At 45.9% G+C, this 21,384-nt stretch overlaps 1 protein-coding gene across 3 annotated transcripts in view; it reads right to left on the reverse strand.

Annotated features, from left to right (window-relative positions):
* Map3k4 (mitogen-activated protein kinase kinase kinase 4) overlaps window positions 1–21,384 on the reverse strand; it is a 92,981-nt gene that overhangs the window by 6,374 nt on the left and 65,223 nt on the right. For 2 of the 3 annotated variants that reach the window (XM_021647740.2, XM_060373515.1), the window contains exons 8-24: window positions 20,976–21,075; window positions 20,806–20,889; window positions 18,738–19,004; window positions 17,437–17,586; window positions 15,590–15,751; window positions 15,021–15,154; window positions 14,059–14,137; window positions 13,330–13,396; window positions 11,189–11,285; window positions 10,335–10,487; window positions 7,408–7,508; window positions 6,801–6,881; window positions 5,379–5,570; window positions 4,282–4,352; window positions 3,198–3,314; window positions 2,317–2,476; window positions 345–467 (exon numbers count right to left, since the gene is read on the reverse strand). In XM_021647740.2, coding sequence (XP_021503415.1) covers window positions 345–467; window positions 2,317–2,476; window positions 3,198–3,314; window positions 4,282–4,352; window positions 5,379–5,570; window positions 6,801–6,881; window positions 7,408–7,508; window positions 10,335–10,487; window positions 11,189–11,285; window positions 13,330–13,396; window positions 14,059–14,137; window positions 15,021–15,154; window positions 15,590–15,751; window positions 17,437–17,586; window positions 18,738–19,004; window positions 20,806–20,889; window positions 20,976–21,075 — 2,138 coding nt within the window. The remainder of the gene's footprint in view (window positions 1–344; window positions 468–2,316; window positions 2,477–3,197; window positions 3,315–4,281; window positions 4,353–5,378; window positions 5,571–6,800; window positions 6,882–7,407; window positions 7,509–10,334; window positions 10,488–11,188; window positions 11,286–13,329; window positions 13,397–14,058; window positions 14,138–15,020; window positions 15,155–15,589; window positions 15,752–17,436; window positions 17,587–18,737; window positions 19,005–20,805; window positions 20,890–20,975; window positions 21,076–21,384) is intronic. The other variant, XM_021647741.2, reaches the window with a different exon arrangement.

Below are 21,384 nucleotides of genomic sequence, written 5' to 3' on the forward strand. Positions count from 1 at the left end.
TCAACAGTACCAGGCAATACATTAATAACCCTCAGCAACGTCCTTCCCCAAGTTACAGGCAGCAAATGTTAAAAGCTTTCATTTTCAAGTCAACTTGATGGGCATTTTAGAGACAGAATTCTCTTTTAAAAGGAACTTTAAATGTGAAAATTTCCTATAAATTATATTATCAATGGAAACAGGAAATTTAGCCTAACAGCAACCAACCACACCAGTTGCCATATAACTGGAGATTTAATCAGCTCAGTTTCAATCCCACCAATGCAAACCACCAAGCATCCTTCTGAGAGGTAAAGAGGGCTTCCTCAAGTCAGAGCTCAGGGGCTGGATGGGCTCACCCTTACCTGCTGTTCCGAGGGTGCTATTCACCTCACCAGGCATAGTCTGGGCATTGTTTTTAAGCTTTACTGAACATCCAAAATCTCCCAGTTTGATTAGTCCAGACGACGTAAGGAAGATATTGGCACCTGAACAGAAATAAGCAGCTGCTGAGCTGGCTCCGGGACACAATGTGGGTATCTCAAGACGTTTACATGGTAACCCAACCTTCTAAAAGTGTCATTCACAATCTAAACAAAATCAAGTGTTGTGAAACTCCACTTACCTTATGCAACCACACGGAAATGCATGGACCACAAATACAAACTAATACAAGTCAACACAAACTAACATCAGAGCACACACATTCTGACTTGAGAGACACAATTCATTACAGACTGAGACATCCTTACAGAGTAGTTTTATACAAAATCCAGATGTGTGTGGCAGTCCCTGACCACTGTGACTATATGCTAAGGGCAGTTTCTCCAACAAGGACTCACATGAGAGACCGTGCACACACTGGGGACTTTAGAGTCACACACTAAGGCCACCTCTGAATGCATTTTAACTATAACTGAAAATAGTGCTGTGTATGTTTCCATTCCAATGTTCCTACAAGCAGTACACACACCTATCACTCACTACCGCGGCACTGGAGGTTACTGCTCATCTCTCAGAGCGGCCTAGATTATTGCAGGCAAGACAGGAGTGCTGAAATTAAGTTGTACAATATACCTTAAAAGTAACACAGCAGGGGTTGGAGAGATAGCAAAGTGGTTAAGAGTACTGTCTGCTCTTCCAAAGGACCGGGGCTCAATTCACAGCACCCACATGGCAACTCAGTCTGTTACTCCAGTTTCAGGGGATCGGACACCCTTACACAGACACACATGCAGGCAAAAACACCAATGCACATAAAATGGAAAAAAAAAGTAACTCAGTACACACCCTGGACACTTGGCTCGGCAATGGACTGCTGATAGCCCATCCTTACCAAGAGGAGCCTCCCAGAGTTGGTTTCTACAATGACTGACAGTGGCCATTTGAAACTGTTCTCTTTCTGGCCATTCTTAGTAATTCTTAGCTACAAAGCTTTTGACGAGGTCACCGATGAGCCAAACTGAGTTAGGGGCTCAGAGAGTCTGCCATGGGGACAACAGGGGCTGAGTGTGCTGTGGGAAGCAGGACAACTGGACATGGGCAATGACAGCTAAGCAAACACCCAGACTGACCCAGCAAAGCTATGTGGCAGACAGCCAGAGAGCCATCAAGCTGGCATAGGCTGAGGGGCTCAGGGTGAGGCACCCAGCAGAGCAGGAACATTCCTCAGACCCAGGCCAAAGCAGCTTCCAATGTTACCAAGGCTGCTCAGAAATGGCGTCAAGTCCTCGGTCAGGAGGCAGGTCGCTCTGGAGTAACTGTCTGGGCTAAGCTCAGAGTACAGGACAGCATGGAACTCTGAGCCAGTTAGGGGTGAAAGCAGTCTCCTGCTTTAATTATCTCAGGCCCCTCGAGAAGGTCAGTGTCATGGTGGGGCTCAGGCACTGGATGTGCGACAGATCTGAGGCAGGAGCTCAGCTACTCCCCTGTCACGGAAAAGCATGACCTACACAAGGTTCACCTAGGAAGACACAGCTCTGTTTCACACTCAAGTACTTATGACACACATTCAGACAGGAATGTACAAAGACCTTGACGCTGGTTAGGAAAGGGAGTTTGTCCAGCAGGCACAGAGTGAGCTCCAGCAAAGGAGCCTGCAGAACAGCGCTCTCCATCTCCAGGAAACTACCGACTTCCCTAAAGCGGGCTGCACTGCACAGGCAACCTCGAACCCTCATGCATAGACACCCGGCTTCTCTGTTGTTTCTCGGCACAAGGCCCGCATTAGAAGTGCTTGAAGCTGAAGAAGTGATGGCGGGTGTAGGAGCAACCACAGCTGAACCCACTATGGCGGACACCTGGAGTCTACTGTGGAAGCCAGGTGATGAGGTGTACCTTTGATGTCTCGGTGCACGATACCATGCTCATGGAGGACATTGATTGCGACGGTGATCTGCTTGGAATACAGCCTGATGACGTGCTCCTGAAGGCCCAGCCTGGACACCTCCTCTAGCGTGCCCTCGTCACAGTACTCCATGAAGATGTACATCTCTTCCTGGGGAAGCAACACAACACGTAAGCTGTGAACTCTTGACCTAAACATGAGGAACACCAGGAACCTCAGGGCCCACTCAGGAATCTGTCTTCCTCCTGCTGAGGTGAGGACTCCACCCTGAGTGCTGAGGGAGAGGTAGAGCTGTTCCTGACTCTCCCGAAGGGGGGCTGCCTGCCTGCTGTCTGGGACTGTAAGACATCTGCGAATCCCAGGGTAACTTGTGCTCATCCTGAGACTTGAGGACATGTCTACGACATGCAGCCTTAGGCAGGGAGTGACAGCCTGCCTCCAGGTATTGTCAAGTACTGAAACACAGCCCTGTCAGTCACAAATCGTCAGTGAAAACGCGGTGATCAACCTCTGGCAGCTCTGGCCCCTCACCAGCATGCTCCAGCTGCCCCCATTCCCTCTGTCTCATCAGCCTTAGATCTTAGGTTCTTCCTATTCCATGTACGCTTATTAAAAGCAGAGGGAAGAAGGAGCCTCTGACAGCTGGGTCAAGCAGCACAGCGGCAGGAAGGGCACTGGAGAAGGTCTGCCTGCCAGGAGAGCTGTCAGCGCTCGTGACATGGGGCTGACAACTACAATCTGCGACTCAATTTCAGGAAGAAGGCCTCTGGCCTTCAGAGACGACGCAGTTTCTGGGCTCAGCAGTGGGAGACCCATGACACAGGACCACACTGCGCCCTGCTGGGTCTCACGGTTGGTGAAAGCTGCTTACTCTGTGAAGCTCCACGCCGAAGTACCGGACCAGGTTGGGGTGCTTGATGCCTTCAAATATTTTCAGCTCGTCTGCCGTCTCCTTGATAGTTTTATGGTCATTAGGCTGAAATCGAATCTGGAAAAGGAAAGTTACAGTTACTACAGGTCTGACATGTCAGTCAGAGGCATCAAGGACCAGGGCAGCATGTCCAGGGCTTTCCTTGGCTACGTGCCGTCTGTGGCCTTTTGACTACCTGCTGACTCACAGGTAGCCCCAGAGCACTGACAACGTAAGAGGGTCTGACTGACTCTGTCCTTAACACATCCAGGGCTACTGCTGGACTCCACATGTGAGCAAGGCTGGACAACATTTATGCTTGGCTTCCTGCTTCACTCAGCCATGTCCTCCAAATTAATCCCAATTGTTAAAAGGATGACTACAGGTAATAATATGGCACTCACTTAGAGATATCCTAAAGAGTAAATCTTGAGTTAACTAAATGTGAGGCAGGGGGCATGTCTGATCCAATCACTCCGTATTTTCAACACATTTTATGAACCACTAAGTATGGATAATTACATTGTCAACTAAAATTTTGTATTTTGTCAATTAGGATTGTAAAAGTTATAACAAAAGTAGGTGATGTATTGGAATCTGGAGCAAGGCCAGCAAGAGCCATTGTTTCCCGTCACCCTTAGTCCCCACACACCTGGCAGGCCCCCAGCTTCCCTGCACTTGCCCATTCTCGCTTCTGCAGCTTACTGCCTTTTACTCACATGTGCCCAGAGGGTACTAGTGGTGGCTCCATTCCCTAAGCTTTCCACAGCTTTCCCAAGCTGCCTCCATGGGACACGCCCACCTGCTTTGCAGTGGAATTAACTGGGACCCTGGTCTCTAGAGTCATCAGTCTTCCACTAAGTTCATCTCAGGTAGCTGCCAGCTGGTCCTAACTGTCAATGCTAAAACACAGGGCCCAGGCCAGGTAACTCATCACTCAGGAGTCCTGGGGGCAGCTGTATGAACAAGGACCGCAAACATGACTTCCCTGAACCTAAATCACTCAGGTTTACCTGACACCACGGCCCAGAGAGCCGTGACTCACCTCCTTCATGGCCATCAGCTCCCCCGTGTCAACGCTGATGCAGGTATACACCTTTCCATACTGTCCTTCTCCTGCGAACGACACGAAGAGGCCACTCTCCCGGTCACTACAGACAGCTGTGAATGCAGCTCACAATAAACTCTAACTCTGGAATGTGTTTATAGAACTATCAGTACACTCACTCTACTTTACTACTTAAGACTAAAGGAGGTCTTAGTGTTCCCTGAGATCCAAGGTGGTGGGCAACCGTATCACTGCCACGTCCTGTCTATAAATGTCACTGCAGAGAACACGTGCTTTAGAAAACCCCAGGAGAGCTAGGAAGAGAAGCAAGTGGTGCACTGTTCCAGAACATTTCTAAGCCCTTAGTTAGCTCACGGGGACTAGGGCAGACGGGAAAGGCCAGCAGCATGTCTGAACCCCCTCTGGACATACTGCTATAAGACCTTAAGTGTGAGGGGGCCTTCCCACACTGCTTCTGGGACACTAAACCAAGGGACACATGACTGAAGGAGATCAAGGGCTACAATTTAATACAATTTTACAAAGCATCTAACTGTTTGGGCCGAGATAGTGGGAAGAATCCCTAGTTTCCTGGGGTCCACAAAGTTCTTAAAACTGTGTTTGCCTCTCAGACTTAATGCTTGACAGATAATCGTGTTTCAGGAAAGAGTCTGGACATCACACTCCACCACTAGCCATTTTGTGAGAAGTTAATTCCAATTAGAAATCAATTAACTAAGCAATATGATTAATTTTTTTTTTGCATGTGCTGGGGTGAGGGGAACAGGACATTGGACTGAACAGGAACACGACTGTCCTGTCCTGATTTATGTCCAGTCTCTTTTCAAATATTCTTGTAGGAATAAAAGACACAGATGAACAAGAGGGCAAAATTTCAGTAGTTCTCAAATGGAAACTTCTGGATTACTGAGAGCAAAACTAATCAATTTATTGGACTACCTAAAAGTTTTTTCTCAGTTTTCATTTGAAATTGTTTTCTAAACACATTTTAGAAATGGAGCACCAAAAGGAATCACATGAAAAACACTAGGAAGAGTGTCATTTCTAGCAAGACAATCCTTTGGCTTCCTCACCGATTTTGTTTCCTCTTTGCCACTTGAATGTCACCTTCCTCAATCCAACATGCATGATGTTATCATAGGATTTAGGGGTATCACAAACTTGGCCAATGATATTCTTTCTCCTCATTTCTCGATACCTCCTCTCTTCAAACAGTCGGACTGACTTCTGGATAGCTTCTATAGGCCCCTGCTTAGAGGCAGAGTCTGTGGAGAGATGTGAGATCGTCAGTCCCAGAAAGTAGGAAAGTTGGTTTCCAAGAGGAAACAAAGAAAACATCAACACGTGATGTGTAACTCCATGCATTTCCGTCACATGACATCATTTCCTTCTCCTTAGCCGGAGCATGTTTTATTCCATGTTATATGTGTTTGAATGCACATGCATGTGTGTGACACTCATCACATCCTCTGCCGATGGACACTAAAGCTGATCACATTCATACTGACCATGCTTACAACCCATGACTTAGCTATCTGAATGCTTCAGCTTTGCTGAGCAGACAAAGGGATCTTTGAAGATGTGTGACTGTAAGGTTAAGTGACATTACCAAAATTAGCTCACTCATCTATCTACTACAATAAAATTTTTAAAACCTGGAAATCTAATTTGTTTTTTATGTAAATATATAACACACCAGGTTTACCTGGACAAGTCTTCAGCTATGAGGCTGTGGGCCTCCCTGTCAGATTCTCTGTGAAACAATCTTGTAATTACACACTAATGGGCCTTTCTGCAGACGACTCGGACTTTAAGATGTCACTGGGAATCAAAACTGTTCTGAGAGGGACATAATCCTAGTGGTTCCCAATTTTACATAACCACCAGGTATTTATTTTCAAAAGCATGGCGGAGTCAGGCCCACCACTGTGTCCAGGGTAACCATGGTTACAAACAGGGTAACCATAGTTACAGGTGGGCTAAGGCAGATACTGGTTCCCAGTTTCTGGGCTCAGGTCCAGAAGTCTCTCCCTCAGTGCACACAAACCTGCACAGGGCCAGCCAACTGTTGCACCAAAGCTGTTTCTTGCTGCCGCCCGCTCTGAAACCCCATGTTAACCTAATACTTCCATCCGCCTGAGTCACTGTACTGGAACTCTAGCCTTGCCCCCATTTCCTCCCAGGTCAGCTGGCAGGACGATCTTCTCACAGTAACTCCTTAATCGCCACCTCCCAGAGTTCTTTCTCCAGTTTCTTAGCAAGAAGATGAATGCTCACATCCACAAAAGCCGACAACATTGAGGGATCATGCCAACTACTAACGAATGGGCACACCCAAAGGCCCTTGTAGTATACTGTACAGAACAGGTGTCCAGAAAGGCCATGGCAGGGACGGTGAGGTCAGAGACACCAGTGAGATCACAGATCGTCAGGGGTGAGACCTAACGAGTGAGAATCACAGCCCAAACACTACCAGAGCAACTCTGCGCTCATACCTTTGGTCTGGCTGATGAGCGTGCGGAGTTCCCAACTTCTCCGTGCCGATCCACTCATGTCACTTCGAGGATACGCTGGCTCTGCAGGGAGTGGTTTCCACACAAATTAAGACTTATGAAAAACTACCCTATGCTGAGGTGTGGTGGTGCGGACGGCAACAGTTGCTGCCAATTGCCTCTTACTGCTGGCTCGTTCTTAGTGGGTCTGATGTCTGTATTCACTTCTAGAAAATGGCACCTAATGAAGAAATTGTTACTGGACTCTTAAACCTTCCACAAGTAACAGACAACAGAACTGCACAAAAAAAGCATTCTGGGAGACCCTATTTAAGAAGCAGTTTTGGGAGACTGTCACTATATTACAACAAACATAGTAACAGTTCTGTATTCTAAAGTGAGTAAGAGTACTCAACAATTAAAAGTAAGACACAAGGAAGAAGATATAGAATACATGAAGCTACACTGACCGGCCAAGGTGAGCAAGGCTAAGTCTGCTCCTTAAGCTTGCTGGCTCCGCACACCGCTGTGTGTTCAAGGACATCAGAACTGGCGGACTGAGATAAATAGGTATGCTGGTGGGAAATGTGGTCCACGCTATGACACTCACCGTCTCGCTCTTCTGTGGGGCTTGAGTGGCGACTCAGAGACCTGAACTGCAGTTCCGCAGCTATGGATGCCAAGCGATCATTTTCAGGGACGCTGGAACCCCTGTTTTAACATCAACAAAACAAAACAAAAAGCAAACCCAACTAAGCTTTCAAGTGGCCGGAGTGTAAAGCAAAGGTCTGGGAGGTTCTTCTAGAGTCCCGATTCTCAGCAGGACAGGACTGCCTGGCGGACGATGGTGGTGTCTGTAGACACTCATGACTAATGACTGCCAGGGTATAACTGGCATCTAGTGGGCAGAGGACAACACATGGGCAAGCCCCACAAAGTCTATCACCCAAAGAAACAGAGCTACCACTGAGATAGGATCTCCCCTGGGGACTGACGGGAGGACACTTAGCCCCCAAATTTGTTCATTTTGTATTAACAGCAGAAACAAGAATAAAGCCCGCCTACTTAAGCGGCAGTGCGTGGAAAGCTCCATGGTCTAAGCCTAATGCGATAAGGGTGTATTAACCAAATTATGTGATATTTAAGATTGCCAACAAATTACACTCAAATACTTAGTTATAACAAGAGTGTTAAAATCATTACATGGTTCAAAAGACTGCAAGTCTCTAGCAGTAAGACAGGAGCACCTGACAGTTGCTCAAGCAGTAGCCAAGCACCAGGAGAGCAAGAGACTGGGCATGTTAGAGACAGAGTTAGTCAGCTGCTCTTCTGCGATGAAGTGAACTGCTTGTACTAGGACGAGCTCAGAGGAGTAAAGCTGCGATTGAACAGGAAGTGTTAAACTACAGTGCACATAACCAAAGACCACATGGAGATGCGATCCCGCTTAAGAAGCTGCTGCTGTCTACACAGCTCAAGTGTCCAGAAGTGTGTGGTACATGCAAGCAGAGCCAGGACAGTGTGGCTCCTCTTCCCAGTGCCCTCAGCCTGGGCTAGTCTGTGTACATCTGATGTCGGCCCCATTTCTGCTGCCTATTGCTCCTTGGAATAGTTTTGATGGCAGTTGAGGGTCAGGCCACTGAAAAAGGAGTGGACTGTGTCCACAGGGGTCACTCAGTGTCTCTACCTTCTTACTTTCCTGAAAATGAAATAAGTCAATTTTTGACTATCAGAGATGTTCTTTTGTAAGGGTAAGTGGCAAGAAGCACCCTTGAATTTGTGAATGGGATGTGGAGTGTATCTGTGGATGTAGGGGTCTACTGTGGATGGGATGGAGGGGTCTACTGTGGATGGGATGGAGGGGTCTATCTGTGGATGGAGGGGTCTATCTGTGGATGGGATGGAGGGGTCTATCTGTGGATGGAGGGGTCTATCTGTGGATGGGATGTAGGGGTCTGGTGTGAATTAAAAGTTTGCTAATTTCTGTGGAATAACAATCAGATTGAAACAAACAGGCAGTTCTTGAGCATCAGTGGAAGCTGGCTCTGGCAAGACCAGCAGTTAAAAAAAAAAAAGGTTTTGTTTTCAGGTAAATACTGGTGACAGAATTTGAGCCCAGGATAGCTATTTCCAAGGTCATTAAAATATTGCTGAACACCAGGGGTGGGGGTGGGGCCACAGGAGGCTGTAGGCTGACACTGGAATCATGGGGCTCCCTTTTTCAGGCCCATGCTTCACTATGACTTGGGTTCTCAAGCATGTGCTGCAGGCCTGAGCAAGAATGCACCACCTGGCAGGCCCCTCATGACAACCCTAGGATTGCCACAAAAGGGAGCAGTGAGGCAGGAGCCTGGGACTACAACGTATGTTTGTGGGATTTGCTTTTTCTATCGATGTTCACAAACACATTGTCCCAAAAGCAAATTTTCTTTCTTTGTATTAAAAAAGAAAAGAAACTATGCTGCTGCTAAAGCCACTAGAGGTCAAGTGGATCTGCATTAAAACCAAGACCTACACAATTCTATGTGTAAAGATGAGCAAAAACTGCTGACAGACAGCACAGATGGATGAAGGGAAGAGCTGTCTGCAGCACGGGAAGACTGCCCATGCACTCACGTGTCCTGCACTGGCTCCCTGGCCTTACAGAGGCAGGTGTCTCCAGGCCAGCAATGGAGCCTCATGTGTGATGCAGACGCAGCAGCTGGAAGCTGAGCACCAAGGCGGCTAGCATTCTCCACCACTTCCCTTGATTCCGCACACTTCACTCTAATGAAACTCTAACTCCCCGTGGTGAGATGGAAGTGAATGTGAAGACCTATGCCACCAAATTCTCCAGTACCAAAAACAAGAAGAAAATGGGAGCTCTCATATTTATCTTATTTTGTTGTTAGTGGATTAAGCTGTAACACAATTTTTAAGGTTACAGGCATTTATGACTAAAAATTAGGAATATTAATTATTTTAATAAGTAGTAATACTAGAAGTGTTTGTAGAAATTTTAGACTGGTGTTAAAGTCAGTCTGACATCATTTTAGTCGTCTGAGCTGCGGAGCCATGTTGTCTTTCCTGATTTCATACTGTGTCATCCTAGGTGCTACATCTGGTCAAGTCTCCCGACACCACTACTTCTGGCTACCTCCCCCTCCTTCCTCACTGGAAGACAGGAGCACTGGCAGTGTCCCTTCTGCTCCGATACTGGGTGAAATTATTAAGAACTGCTTTGCTCCTACCTGGGATAGACTGCTAGGGCCCAGCTTCGAGTCCCCTTGTCCACCCCAAGTTGTTTCCTCTGGTGCACTAGGGCGAAGGCTGGCAGAGCCAGGGGTCATTTTAGCTAATGCTGGTTCCAAAGGAGAAACATTACCATCAGTAAATGGTCTAGTGCTGCCTGCTGTCAGGGTCTGGAGGCTCTGACAACCCACAGGGGACCCCATTCCCAGAGCTGTCACCCCGTGACACATCCTAAGAGCTAAGAGCCCCGTGGAAGGGCACAGGGGCAGAGGGGCGGGACCCACACTGCTGGTGTAGCGCGACTACCTGGTATCAGGGGCAGTGCTGACAGGCTTGGCCGGCGCAGAGTCACCACCACCTGGGCCAGGGCGGCCAGCAGCAGTGGTGGCGGCGGCGGCAACAGCAGCAGCAGCAACAGAGTTGCCATGGTTCCGAGCGTCGGAAGGCACGCTCCGGGTGCTAAGGCAAGGAGAAAGGCTTCAGGAACATAGGTAAGAAAGGGGGGACTGGCACGTAACACACGGGTAGAAAGTGAAAAAATTTAAAATTAAAATGCACATTGCTACATGAGAGTTCTGGTCTATGTGCTGGGAGGGATGCGGGACCACTAGTGTCAAAGGTTCTGACCTAGAAAACCCTACCACATGAAACTGGCTTGCCAAAGGCAGGAAAAGAGGACACCCAATGCAACGGAAATGTTACTTCTAGAGCATCGTGTGAACATGGCTGTGTTTCCTACTGTCCACTTAATCACAACTATATACACTCACAGACGTAAACAGTGGAATGGTCACTCCAGCTTTCTCCACTTTTAAGGAGACACTGTGAACTGCCGTCACATGTCACTATGCTTGCATGCTTGAATTTGTTTTCCTAAGGTTATTTTTCCAAGGAAGAAAAAGAAAAAAGAACTACTCCAAAGCTGGAAAGCACTCAGTAGCTGGGGTCATATAGAAGCGGGGGGCTAAGTTATCTCGAAAGGCCAGGTCTGTCTTTCCTTTGCAACTAAGGCACTCCGGCATGTCCTCAAGATAGAAGAGCTTCAGGAAGCATCCGGCAATCAGAAGGAAAACCACTGCGCCCCGAGCAAGCACCCAGCTAACTCTAAAGTGTGAGCATGCACAGCAGAGACAAGTCCAGGATGCAGGACCGCCAAATACCTGAACCCCTCTGGAGTGGGGATGATGAGGTGAGGGTTAGGAGGGTCGCTGTGGCATCGAGGCACTTTCACAGGACGGGGGCTGTTCCGATGGATAGCTGCCAAAATGGGGACAAAGGAAGCTTGTGAAAGTGGGCAGCAGGCAGCTGCCAGGTCAGGCCACTTAGTGTAGCTGAAATGGTGATCGACTCTGCCAGGGACCAAGACAAATTCACTCACAGGGTGAAAAGTAAGTATTACCAAATATGTAACCCTGGTAAAAGCCAGCAAAGTTACATTACACATTGAGACTTTTCTCCACCCAAACCATGCTCCTGTGAAGACCAGCGTGAAGGGCGCTCAACATCTGCGGAGCAAGAGGCTGGCATCCATCCAGACCCAGTGAGTCGCTGAGGGTACTGAGGCTCGCCAAGACGGAGGATCTCTTTCTGCCACATGCACGTGAAGAAGATTCTGCACGCAAACCTTTGTGCAGGTCCTGGGATGGAGGTCTCTGTGACTCAACACACACAACTATGCTCTACTACCTAACGCTAAACCAGGCCCAGGTAAACTCAGTTTACCTGGCTTCTCCCCTACAGAAGATTCCTCCTCTTCTCCTTTTAAATAAGTTAATATGAGATTAACACAGATACAATTCAAGATAGAACTAAAATCTAAAAACCTTATCACATTTAAAATTAGACGTTACTATTATTGACAAACTTCATGGTGCTGGGGATGGAGACCAGGCCCAGGATACACTAAGAATGTACCCTACCTGTAAACTATGTCCCGGTCCTAGAATTAGATGAAACTCAAAAGGAAACGTAAAACCAGTGATTTTCCGATTACAAAATGGACATGGTTCCCCCTCTCCTACTAGGGAGAGGCAGTGCTTGACATGCCACTACTCTGCCTATGCTAATATGTCTTTCTCTTATGGTTGCTTTCCACAGCCACCCGGTACCTATATTCCTTAGGTGATGGCGTTTGTTCTCCATCAGTTAACAACACAGTTCACCCTAAGTGAAAACCCTCATGTCAAGGTTGTTCGCTTCCTCTTAGTAACATGACACGTAGGAAAACGTTTTGAGAAATCAGAATTTCAAATTCTATTAAGGCTCTGGACCCAGAATGAGAGTCTGAGGAGGACAGAGTGACCTGCAAAGCACTCCTCTCTATAGTCACTGAGTTGGTGTATGCCAGTAACTGTCCATTCACGGCAGCCTTGGGAGAAGGGGTGAGAATCAACCCAATGAATTTTACGTTCCAAAACAAAACCAGGGATTAAGGCTTATTTTATAAATAAGGCTTATTTATATAAATAAAGGCTTATTTTAAATATACTTCTGTGGCCAGCAAGTATATTTAACCAACATAGCTCATGTTCAGCAAATTTACTGTTTCTGTACTATTTGATACAATTTAAAGTTTCTATTTTGACATGCTTATGGCATGACTATGACTTTGCTTTATTCACAGACTATATCAAGAAAACTCAATCTCTCTTAATAAATACTATCTTTTTTAAGGACTCAGGATACACTGTAAAACTGTTTGAAAATAAAAATACCGTATGTTTTGGCAAAAAAACAAAAACAAAACAAAACAGAACTTTTTTTCCCAAGACAGAGTTTTTCTGTGTAGCCCTGGCTGTCCTGGAACTCACTCTGTAGACCAGGCTGCCCTCGAACTCATAGATCCATCTGCCTCTGCCTCCCCAGTGCCCAGATTAAAGGTATGTGCCGCCACCACCCAGCAAAGAACTTCATTTTGAAAAATTGAAACCAAGTCAATATTTATTCACGTGAGTGGGGAAGTGGGAACAGCATGGAAAAAACAGATAGCCCTCCTTCATGAGATAAGGGAGAACCAGAGGAACCCCTCCCCACATGCCCCAAACACAAAGACTTAAGAAGGAGAGCAGGCCGCAGTACTATCCCTAGAAAAACAAAAACCAGTTCAATTGTATGGCTGCAGGGAGCACCTTGCGCTGTCATTTTAATCTTCCTGTAGGGTTTACAAAATGTGGAATCCCCTGCATAAACCTCATCTCTGTTACCTTCTCAATATGTTTAAAAATACTGTTGAAAATGACATCAATCCCAAGACAATTTGCTCATCATAGCCAATGTGTGCTGGTTTCACCAAGGTACAGACCTGTGACAGGGCTATGTGGTTTTCCTATGACGTGGCCAATGCACTCATTCATCAAGGCTTGCAAACTCTAAACACCAAAGAAAAAACAGAAGATAAAAGAAAGTAAATTCTTAATTATAGACTCATCACACTAGACTCAGTCAATCTGAAAGCAACACTTGACAATAATATCTTTGTTAGTTCAAAAAACAAAAGCTACAAATACAAACTGGATACAAGTTAAACACTATAATGTAGTATAAATTCTATTTTCAAAAATAAAAGCAACTTAGTGGACTATTCTCCATAGAACAATGTCGTCCACAAGCAAAGATGCATGTGTCTCCACGAACAGAGGGCACAGGAGGAAATTCACATCTGTGCAACATCACCAACTGATGCACCGGACGAGAACAGTAACTGACTCTGATGATGGACACTGAGGGAAAAATCTTGTTCTCCAGTCACTGAGCTTGGCAGTTAATAAAACACAGACACTAGCATCTATTTCACAAGCGTGAGGGCCAAGAAACCACCAGATCGTCAGCTGCACACAGCTGCAATAACAGAAGAATACTGAAAACCATGCCGCATTTTTAAGAGCTCAGCATTTTAATAGCTCGTCATCCTCACAGCAATGACAGGAAGTGTACTGAGGAACCAGGACTCCATAAAAAATACACCATCTAGGAGAGAAAGTGACCCAATTGGCTCTTCTTTAACAGAAAAAGTATTTAGAGTATGTCATACCAAGAAGTCGTCTTCTGGTAAAGCTGAAATAAAGGCAGGTTCAATGGCTTGTAGGAAGTCAAATCCTTGAGTGGCCCACCTGTCATATGACAATATTCAACAGTCACATAAGAGCTTGGGAAACTACAGAGTACAAAATACTAAAATCAGCATAGAACAGGCGTTTACTATTTAGTTACTATCAGTTTAGAAGACAAAAGATAGAACGCAACTGTATGTAAGTTAGTATCATTTAAATAATATATTATAAATTCTATTTTCATAAATAAAAGCAACTTAGCAGATTATTCCCCATAAAAATGACATCTATAAGCAAAGTTGCACGTTTCTCCATGTAATATGTCAACTACATATTGTAAAATGCTTGGTCTATTCTGAGTGAAGGGGGAGGTGGTTGTATAAACACCTGAGCAGAACAAGCTTACAATGATTGTTTTAAGGACAGGATGGCTTTTTATAGTCAAGCTTAACATCGAGAAGCATGAGGGCATTTAGGACAGCAGGCACCCCACATCACCTGTGAGCTGGTAACACCAGCTCCCAGCTGTGATTTCACACGCAGAAAGTTTGCAGTGTTCTGACTCAGAAAGTGATTTCCAAGTGTTCCATGTCTGCTCATATGGATCACAGAATGCCTGGCAGTTTTTACTCACACACTTTATTGACAACTTTATGCCAAAGGAACAACTGCAGAGTATTATAAACAGGGATAATTCATACACACTCATACACAAACACACACACACACACACCCTCTTAGGAGGCATTCCGCTTAGGACATATTATAGATTTCCTTTTCTCTAAAATTAGTTCCAAGCTTCACGTACAAATATTGCCATTTAAACAAAGTGCTGATTGCTCTCCTTGTATGATCTGCTTATAAACTTCACCTGGCACACAGAAACAACATACTGCTAGTCCCACACGCCTTGTGTAAGAAGTAAGTGTTTTTTGGCTGTTACCTGGGTCTTGTGCCTCTGCCACTCTCACATTTGGTCAGGACGTAATTCATCCACTTCTGCGCAAAACTTATATATTTGTCTCCTATCTTCTGTCTGAATTCTCCAGACATCAGACGAACAACTTCTTTATGATACTGTAAGATTTCATGTATAACAAATTTAACAAAGCCATCTAGCAGTGTCTCTACAAAATAATGCCATATTTTTCTAAAAATGAACTAATTAGTACGTATACTTTGAATACCCCATAGAACTACAGAATATAGCCACAAAATATAGTTTGATAAACACATTATTCATATTTAAATTAGGAATATATTTTTATTGCACTAAATATCTCTTAAAGTTTTAAAACATAGTAGATATCTTGTGTAGAAATAAAGTCTGGGCAACTCTCTGAATTTTGAAAGAACACTGATGTTTTGGACACTCCATGGCAGTTTAAGGTGATACTCATGACAATGCAATCATTATAATTACTATAATAGTTGTCCTTTAGAGTCTAGAATTCCTGTATGCCACAAAGCAATTTCTGGATTGTATGGTGCTCCCTCACATTTGGTACGTACCTCGAACCCAAAGTTGTAGCCCTGAATCATGGCTTCTCGGTAGTACTGCTGCAGTGTGGCCGACTCAGACTCGTCAACCTCAGCATCGAACTCCAGAGTGAACATGTGGTCTACACGGTCAATGGCATCGCTTATTCTGTTGCACAGCTCAAGCGCATCGTTCTGAAGAGTACCAAGCCATGGTGAGCCCAAAGAGAGGCAAACCAGCACCCACCACAGAAAGACGCCTCCATCGCCACAGGCAGAAACCACCAAGACACTTTCTCCGAAATGTGTCAGAGAAATCTGTTTCCACCGTTCTGTGTGAGGCATTTTTTCACACCTTGCAAAACACCAGGTGGAGACAACCACATGAGGCGGTTGCGTGCCTAACTGCATTTTGTTCTCTCAACAGGCGTTGATGTGGCTGGCATTGTTGTGCAATGAGAGATCATCAATGCAGGAGGAAGTTAGACCTACTGCTACTTGGTGGGTGGAGGCCAAGGAAGCTGCCAAATATCACATAACACACATGACATATCCCTAACACCATCCCAAACAACAGGAGACACTCCACAAGCCCATAATGGGAGACACCCCACCTGCCCATATAGCAAAAAACAAAAAAACAAAGAAAAGAAAAAACATCCCACCACCCCATACAACAAAGAATCACTGTCTCCAGTGTCGACAGAGCAAAAGTTGAGAAAGGTGTCTTAATCTAGGCTCTCCGTGCTTCTGTAAGCGGTATCAGGCTAGCTCCATGCTCATGCTCATCCCCCCTTCCACCCATCTCACACACACCCTTCTACACTGGGAATCTACCACTTACTCACATTTCATTGCAAAGCATTCTTCAAAAATCTTCCAAACTCCCAAGGCTCAGTAAATAAAATTCCTCAACAAGCCAGTCAGGGCCAACCTTATTTAGCCAGCTTTGGCTACTATATTATTTCCTTCTTTTTGATGTGTACATCAAACCAGATTGTGACACTTGGTCAGCACACCCCATATTCTTCATCCATGGACATAAATACACAAAGCTGCTCCCCAGTCTTCATGTTTTGAAACTCCCGACCTATGCTACCATAATGCAACTCCCAGCTGCTATGAGGAGCTGCTGACCTCTCCATGTGACAGTTCGTACCCTTGAGCCAGGATTCTCCAAACTCAAGTAAAATCAACAACGTATACTAGAACTAAAAGATAACAGCTCCTTGCCCTGGTACTGGAGTTGGGCAACAGTGTATAAGAGACTCATCAATAAATAAGATAAATTGGACTAGCAGAAGAAAACCAGTTCACTTAATGACTTGTACTTCCTAGGAGTTTCTAAGGAGCCACAGCTCCACAACTATGAAGACTTAACTGACGGCTTCTGGGAAGAGCAGATGAAAGCAGGACCCATGTATGCAGCACCAAACACAGCAGTCAGTGGGGAAAAACAGAAAAGAATGAGAAGGTGCAAAGCTATGGCTGCCAGACTTGGACTCATCATGTCTGCCCACACCCATTCTTTCTGTTAACTTGTATTAAACAAAATGATAAGCAGCTTTTCGGCCATGCATAAAGAAGATCTGTAGCAAATACTGAAAACTGCTGAAGCTGAAAGACACTTAACAGATGGAAGAAACCTAGATCTTGATCTCAACTTTGCTAAACAACTATTCCTGAGGCATATACAAGATCATGAAATCCTTCCCAGGTCTACAGTTTTGGGAAACTCCTAGGAAACGTTTCATTTACACATGTGCCCAAGTGTGCACTAGGAAGAATGGGGGGTACTCACATCCCTCAGATGACACCACCTCACACCACCTAACACTTCCACAGCATCCCACCCACAGCAAGAATGGCGTGCTCAGTACCTTGAGCTGCTGCAAAGCTTTGGCGATGACTGGCTGACTGGATGTCTGTTCGTGGCGTAGAGTCATCAGCCCCTCGATGGACTGCTGAAAGGCTTTTCTCTGAAGGATGAGATGAGCAGACTCCATGACAACCAGCAGAAGATTGTCCACCTGGAAGGAAAACCAAACATAGGAATAAAAACAGACCAGCAACTGCTTCCCACTATATTGCAACCCCAGCCCCAAAAGCGCCACCGTCAAGATGACCATGCACCATCATAGCCCTCTGGCCAGGACCATCTGCAGGCCCAGCCCACAGGGGAGGGCAGCAAGCACTGGTGACCCAGCTCTGCAGCAAATGGAAGAAGAACCCAACACTCCACCAGGAAAGGGTGGGACACACACAGATTGTGTGCATTGGATCAGCCCATGAAGATGGGAATGACAAGGCTAAGATGAGAGCCCTGAAGCTGATCTCTCAGGGGTCAGGACTGCATAAGGTTAACCTTTCAGAGACTGAGAGTTACTCCATTGTTTAGGGGATCTGTGTGTTGCCATCATCACTCTGAAACTGACCACAAACCTAACTGGAGAATGGGGGAGGGGGAGCTTGAAGCAGGAAAGCATGACTGTTCGGGAAAGGCAATGATGCTGGACTGTGCCAGTGGTCCTGAGAACAGCAGACAGAGCATCTGCTGAACACAAGCCTGGCTGCCAAGCTGGTGGTTAGCTACAAGTGGGAGGCACACTTACATTCACTGTCACAATTCTGACTTGAAGAAGTGGGCATGCTTGACTGAGAGTGCAAGAGAAAGAACAGCTGGGCACACGGGGGTGGGGGGTCGGGGGGGCATGGCAATGGTCCAGCAGAGCTCCAGATGAGTGTGAACACCTGCCCTGCTCTCACAGTCCCTAAGCTGGTGAGGAGCCTCCTGGCAGTGGCAATCACTAAATCTCAAAACCCGCCCTGGACCGATGAGGTGTCTGTCACAGCTCGAGTGAGACTTAAGCAGCACTCCTGGCAGCACCATATCTGCTCTTCAGGGGCACTTCCGGACTGGGTTGTCTGGAAGGATGACTCACCAATGAAATGACAACTTGTAAAGCTACCTGACCGAACGCAACAAAAAGGTATAAATCAAATATGCAGGTCATTTCACACACGCCAGTACAATCTGACACACATAACAAACTTGCCGGGATACTTCAGTACAATCATGTTAACAATTCATGTAGTAAACCATACAGGCTTGTTTCTAGGGAGCGTAGCCTGTTTCCCTTTGGCACTCCAACCTCGCTGATGGCAGGCGAGGCCCACCCACCTGCATGCTTCTCAGGGTGTCGACAGTCTCCACCTGAGGCACAATTTTGACAGCCTGTGCTTCCCACGTGCCCCAGGTGTCTTCTGAGTCCCGGGTTCGGTCCCCGTGCTTCGTCAGGAGCAGAAAGGCATCAATGAAGACGTCGTCCGGATCCTTTGAGCAGTCCTTTCCTGTGGCAGCATTGAGCAGCTGCAAAATGATTTTCTTCTCCTCAGCAAGGCTGTCGGGAACAAACACGTGCAAATTCTCTAGCCCAGGAATGTGTACCTGGAAAGGAAATAACCCATTCTTAAACTAAGAAACATGAGGTCAAAAGCAGCCAGGGCACAGGTGCATGCCTGTATTCCTAGCACTCAGAAGGCATCAATCTGAGGCCAACCTGGGCTATACAGTGAATTCAAGGCTATATAGTGAATATAGGGGCTTCAGAATGGGAGTGGACAGGCAAACAGGCTCAAGGAAGAGGGTGGGTTTTGGGAGAGCCATGAGTGCCAACAGCAAGCTGAACTGCAAGTACCTCAGCTGAGTGAGGCTGAAGGAAGAAGGGAGAAGGGCTGGGAGGAGACTGGGGACAGTATTGAAGTTTCTCCAGATACAGGGCACCGGGCACCGCTGTTGTCCCATGTCCAACATCGTGCCTAGAACAACCTGTGATGCTACTGTCAGCTGTTCTAGGAGGCAGGGTCACCTTAATATGGGATGTAATGTCATGACAGGGTGAAGAGGAGGGAGCTTCAACTGAGAAAATGCCTCCATAAATCAGGCTGTAGGCAAGCCTATAGGGAATTTTCTTAATTAGGGATTGATGGGGGAGGGCTCAGTCTATTGTGGGTGATGTCATCCCTGGGCTGGTGGTTCTGGGTTCTGTAAGAAAGCAGGCTGAGCATGTCCTGAGGAGCAAGCCAGCAAGCAGCACCCCTCCATGGCCTCTATATCAGCTCCTGCCTCCAAGTTCCTGACCTGTTTGAGTTCCTGTCCTGACTTCCTTCAGATGAACAACAATACGGAAGTGCAAACAAATTAAACCCTTTCCTCCCCAAATTGCTTTGGTCATGGTTTCATCACAATAATAGAAACCCTAATTAAGATACTCTAGGCTTGACATACAGTTGCCAATGACATGTCATACGCAGGTCCCAAAGTGACAAATCTCAAACAACTTAAAAAGGAGTAAAGTCATGCCCAAGAAATAACTATGATGAAGACCAGGATAACCATTGTCAAAGAGTCACACAGACCTCAGGACTGCGGAAGACCTCAGGACAAACACTAAGATCACTACCAAAGTTGGCGATATTGCTTATATTCAGTATTACAGACACTATTTTAAATATGTATTTACAATGAAATATGCACAATTGTTGGTGTAATGTCTCATAGAATGTATACAATGTACCCTGGTTCATTCAAATGCTGATTTCTCTATCCCACTATCTGGTCTCAATCCACTGTGATTCGTATTCTAAGCATCACCTGTCTCAAGTTTGTGTAAACATGCCACCATTTGTTCTCTGTAATTGTAAATTAAACAACCAGCCAGTGCTGTGCAATGGAGAGAATAGGGTGGGACATCCTGTTCTGGAGGGGAGGAGAAAGAGAACAGAGATCTGCAGGAGAGGACTTGGAACCAGGAGGAAAGATGAACTGGACCTAAGATATGACTAAAACAAGTATAATGGGTGAAATCTGAATGGTAGGAGGCTTTGAGGGCTTAGAGGTTTAGGATGGAGTAACTATTGCCCAGCATTGTGCTCTAGGTTAAATAAATCCTAGTCTCTGTGTGATGATTTGGGTATACAAATGGTTTAGGTATAAGCACTGCTTAACTAAAAAATATATCAATAGTAAATATTAATAACCTATAACACACAACTAAGTTAACAAGTACTATACATTGTGGTTGATTCTTTGCATTTTAAGAAAGTTACGTATAAGGAAGTGTGTTCTTCTGCAAACCTGTAGGGTCAATATGCAGCCTCCAAAGCCCAGAACTCTGAACATTACAAACAAGTAGCTTCTTTAGAATGCCTTGGAGACTGAGGACTCCAAGAGCATCTTGGGGATTCACCTTAACATACTGCTTTGCTTTCAGAACATCCAGGAGCTCTCGGACCGAGGCGGACAGCACAAACTCTGCTGCTATTTCCAGGTCCTAGGGTCACAGAACAGAAAATTCTTTAGGGTCAGCTTTATGAGAAAGCATGGGAAAGGGCAGCAGCGATCAGGTGGTGGACTCACCTTCCTCAGCATTTTAGCAAAGCCCAGTGCCTTGGAGGCCCTTTCCCTGGCTTCATGGAAGAGCTCCTTGAGCGCTCGGCTGATCTCTATGACAGACCTCCTGCAGGAGTGAAGTTTGTTAGTTCACACTGGAGTACAAGAGCAGCTAGTAACAAACAGGCAGCAAATGTCAAAGCATAGCAACAAACAGCGCCCATGATTTCATCACTGGGAACAAGCAGTTACTGAGAATGTGGGCAAAATACTCAGAAGCCTTATGTTCAGGGCTTTGTGGTAAGAACTGGAGAACTTTCAATGTGCGCAGGGACGTCAACTACCCCTCAAGTAACAAGCAGTGTGTTTAATTTTCTAGTCACTATCACAAGCTCTTCGAGCTCATAATAACTGAAAAGAAATACACACCCAGTGT

This window comes from Meriones unguiculatus, chromosome 20 (genome assembly GCF_030254825.1).
Source record: "Meriones unguiculatus strain TT.TT164.6M chromosome 20, Bangor_MerUng_6.1, whole genome shotgun sequence".
Classification (NCBI taxonomy): domain Eukaryota; kingdom Metazoa; phylum Chordata; class Mammalia; order Rodentia; family Muridae; genus Meriones; species Meriones unguiculatus.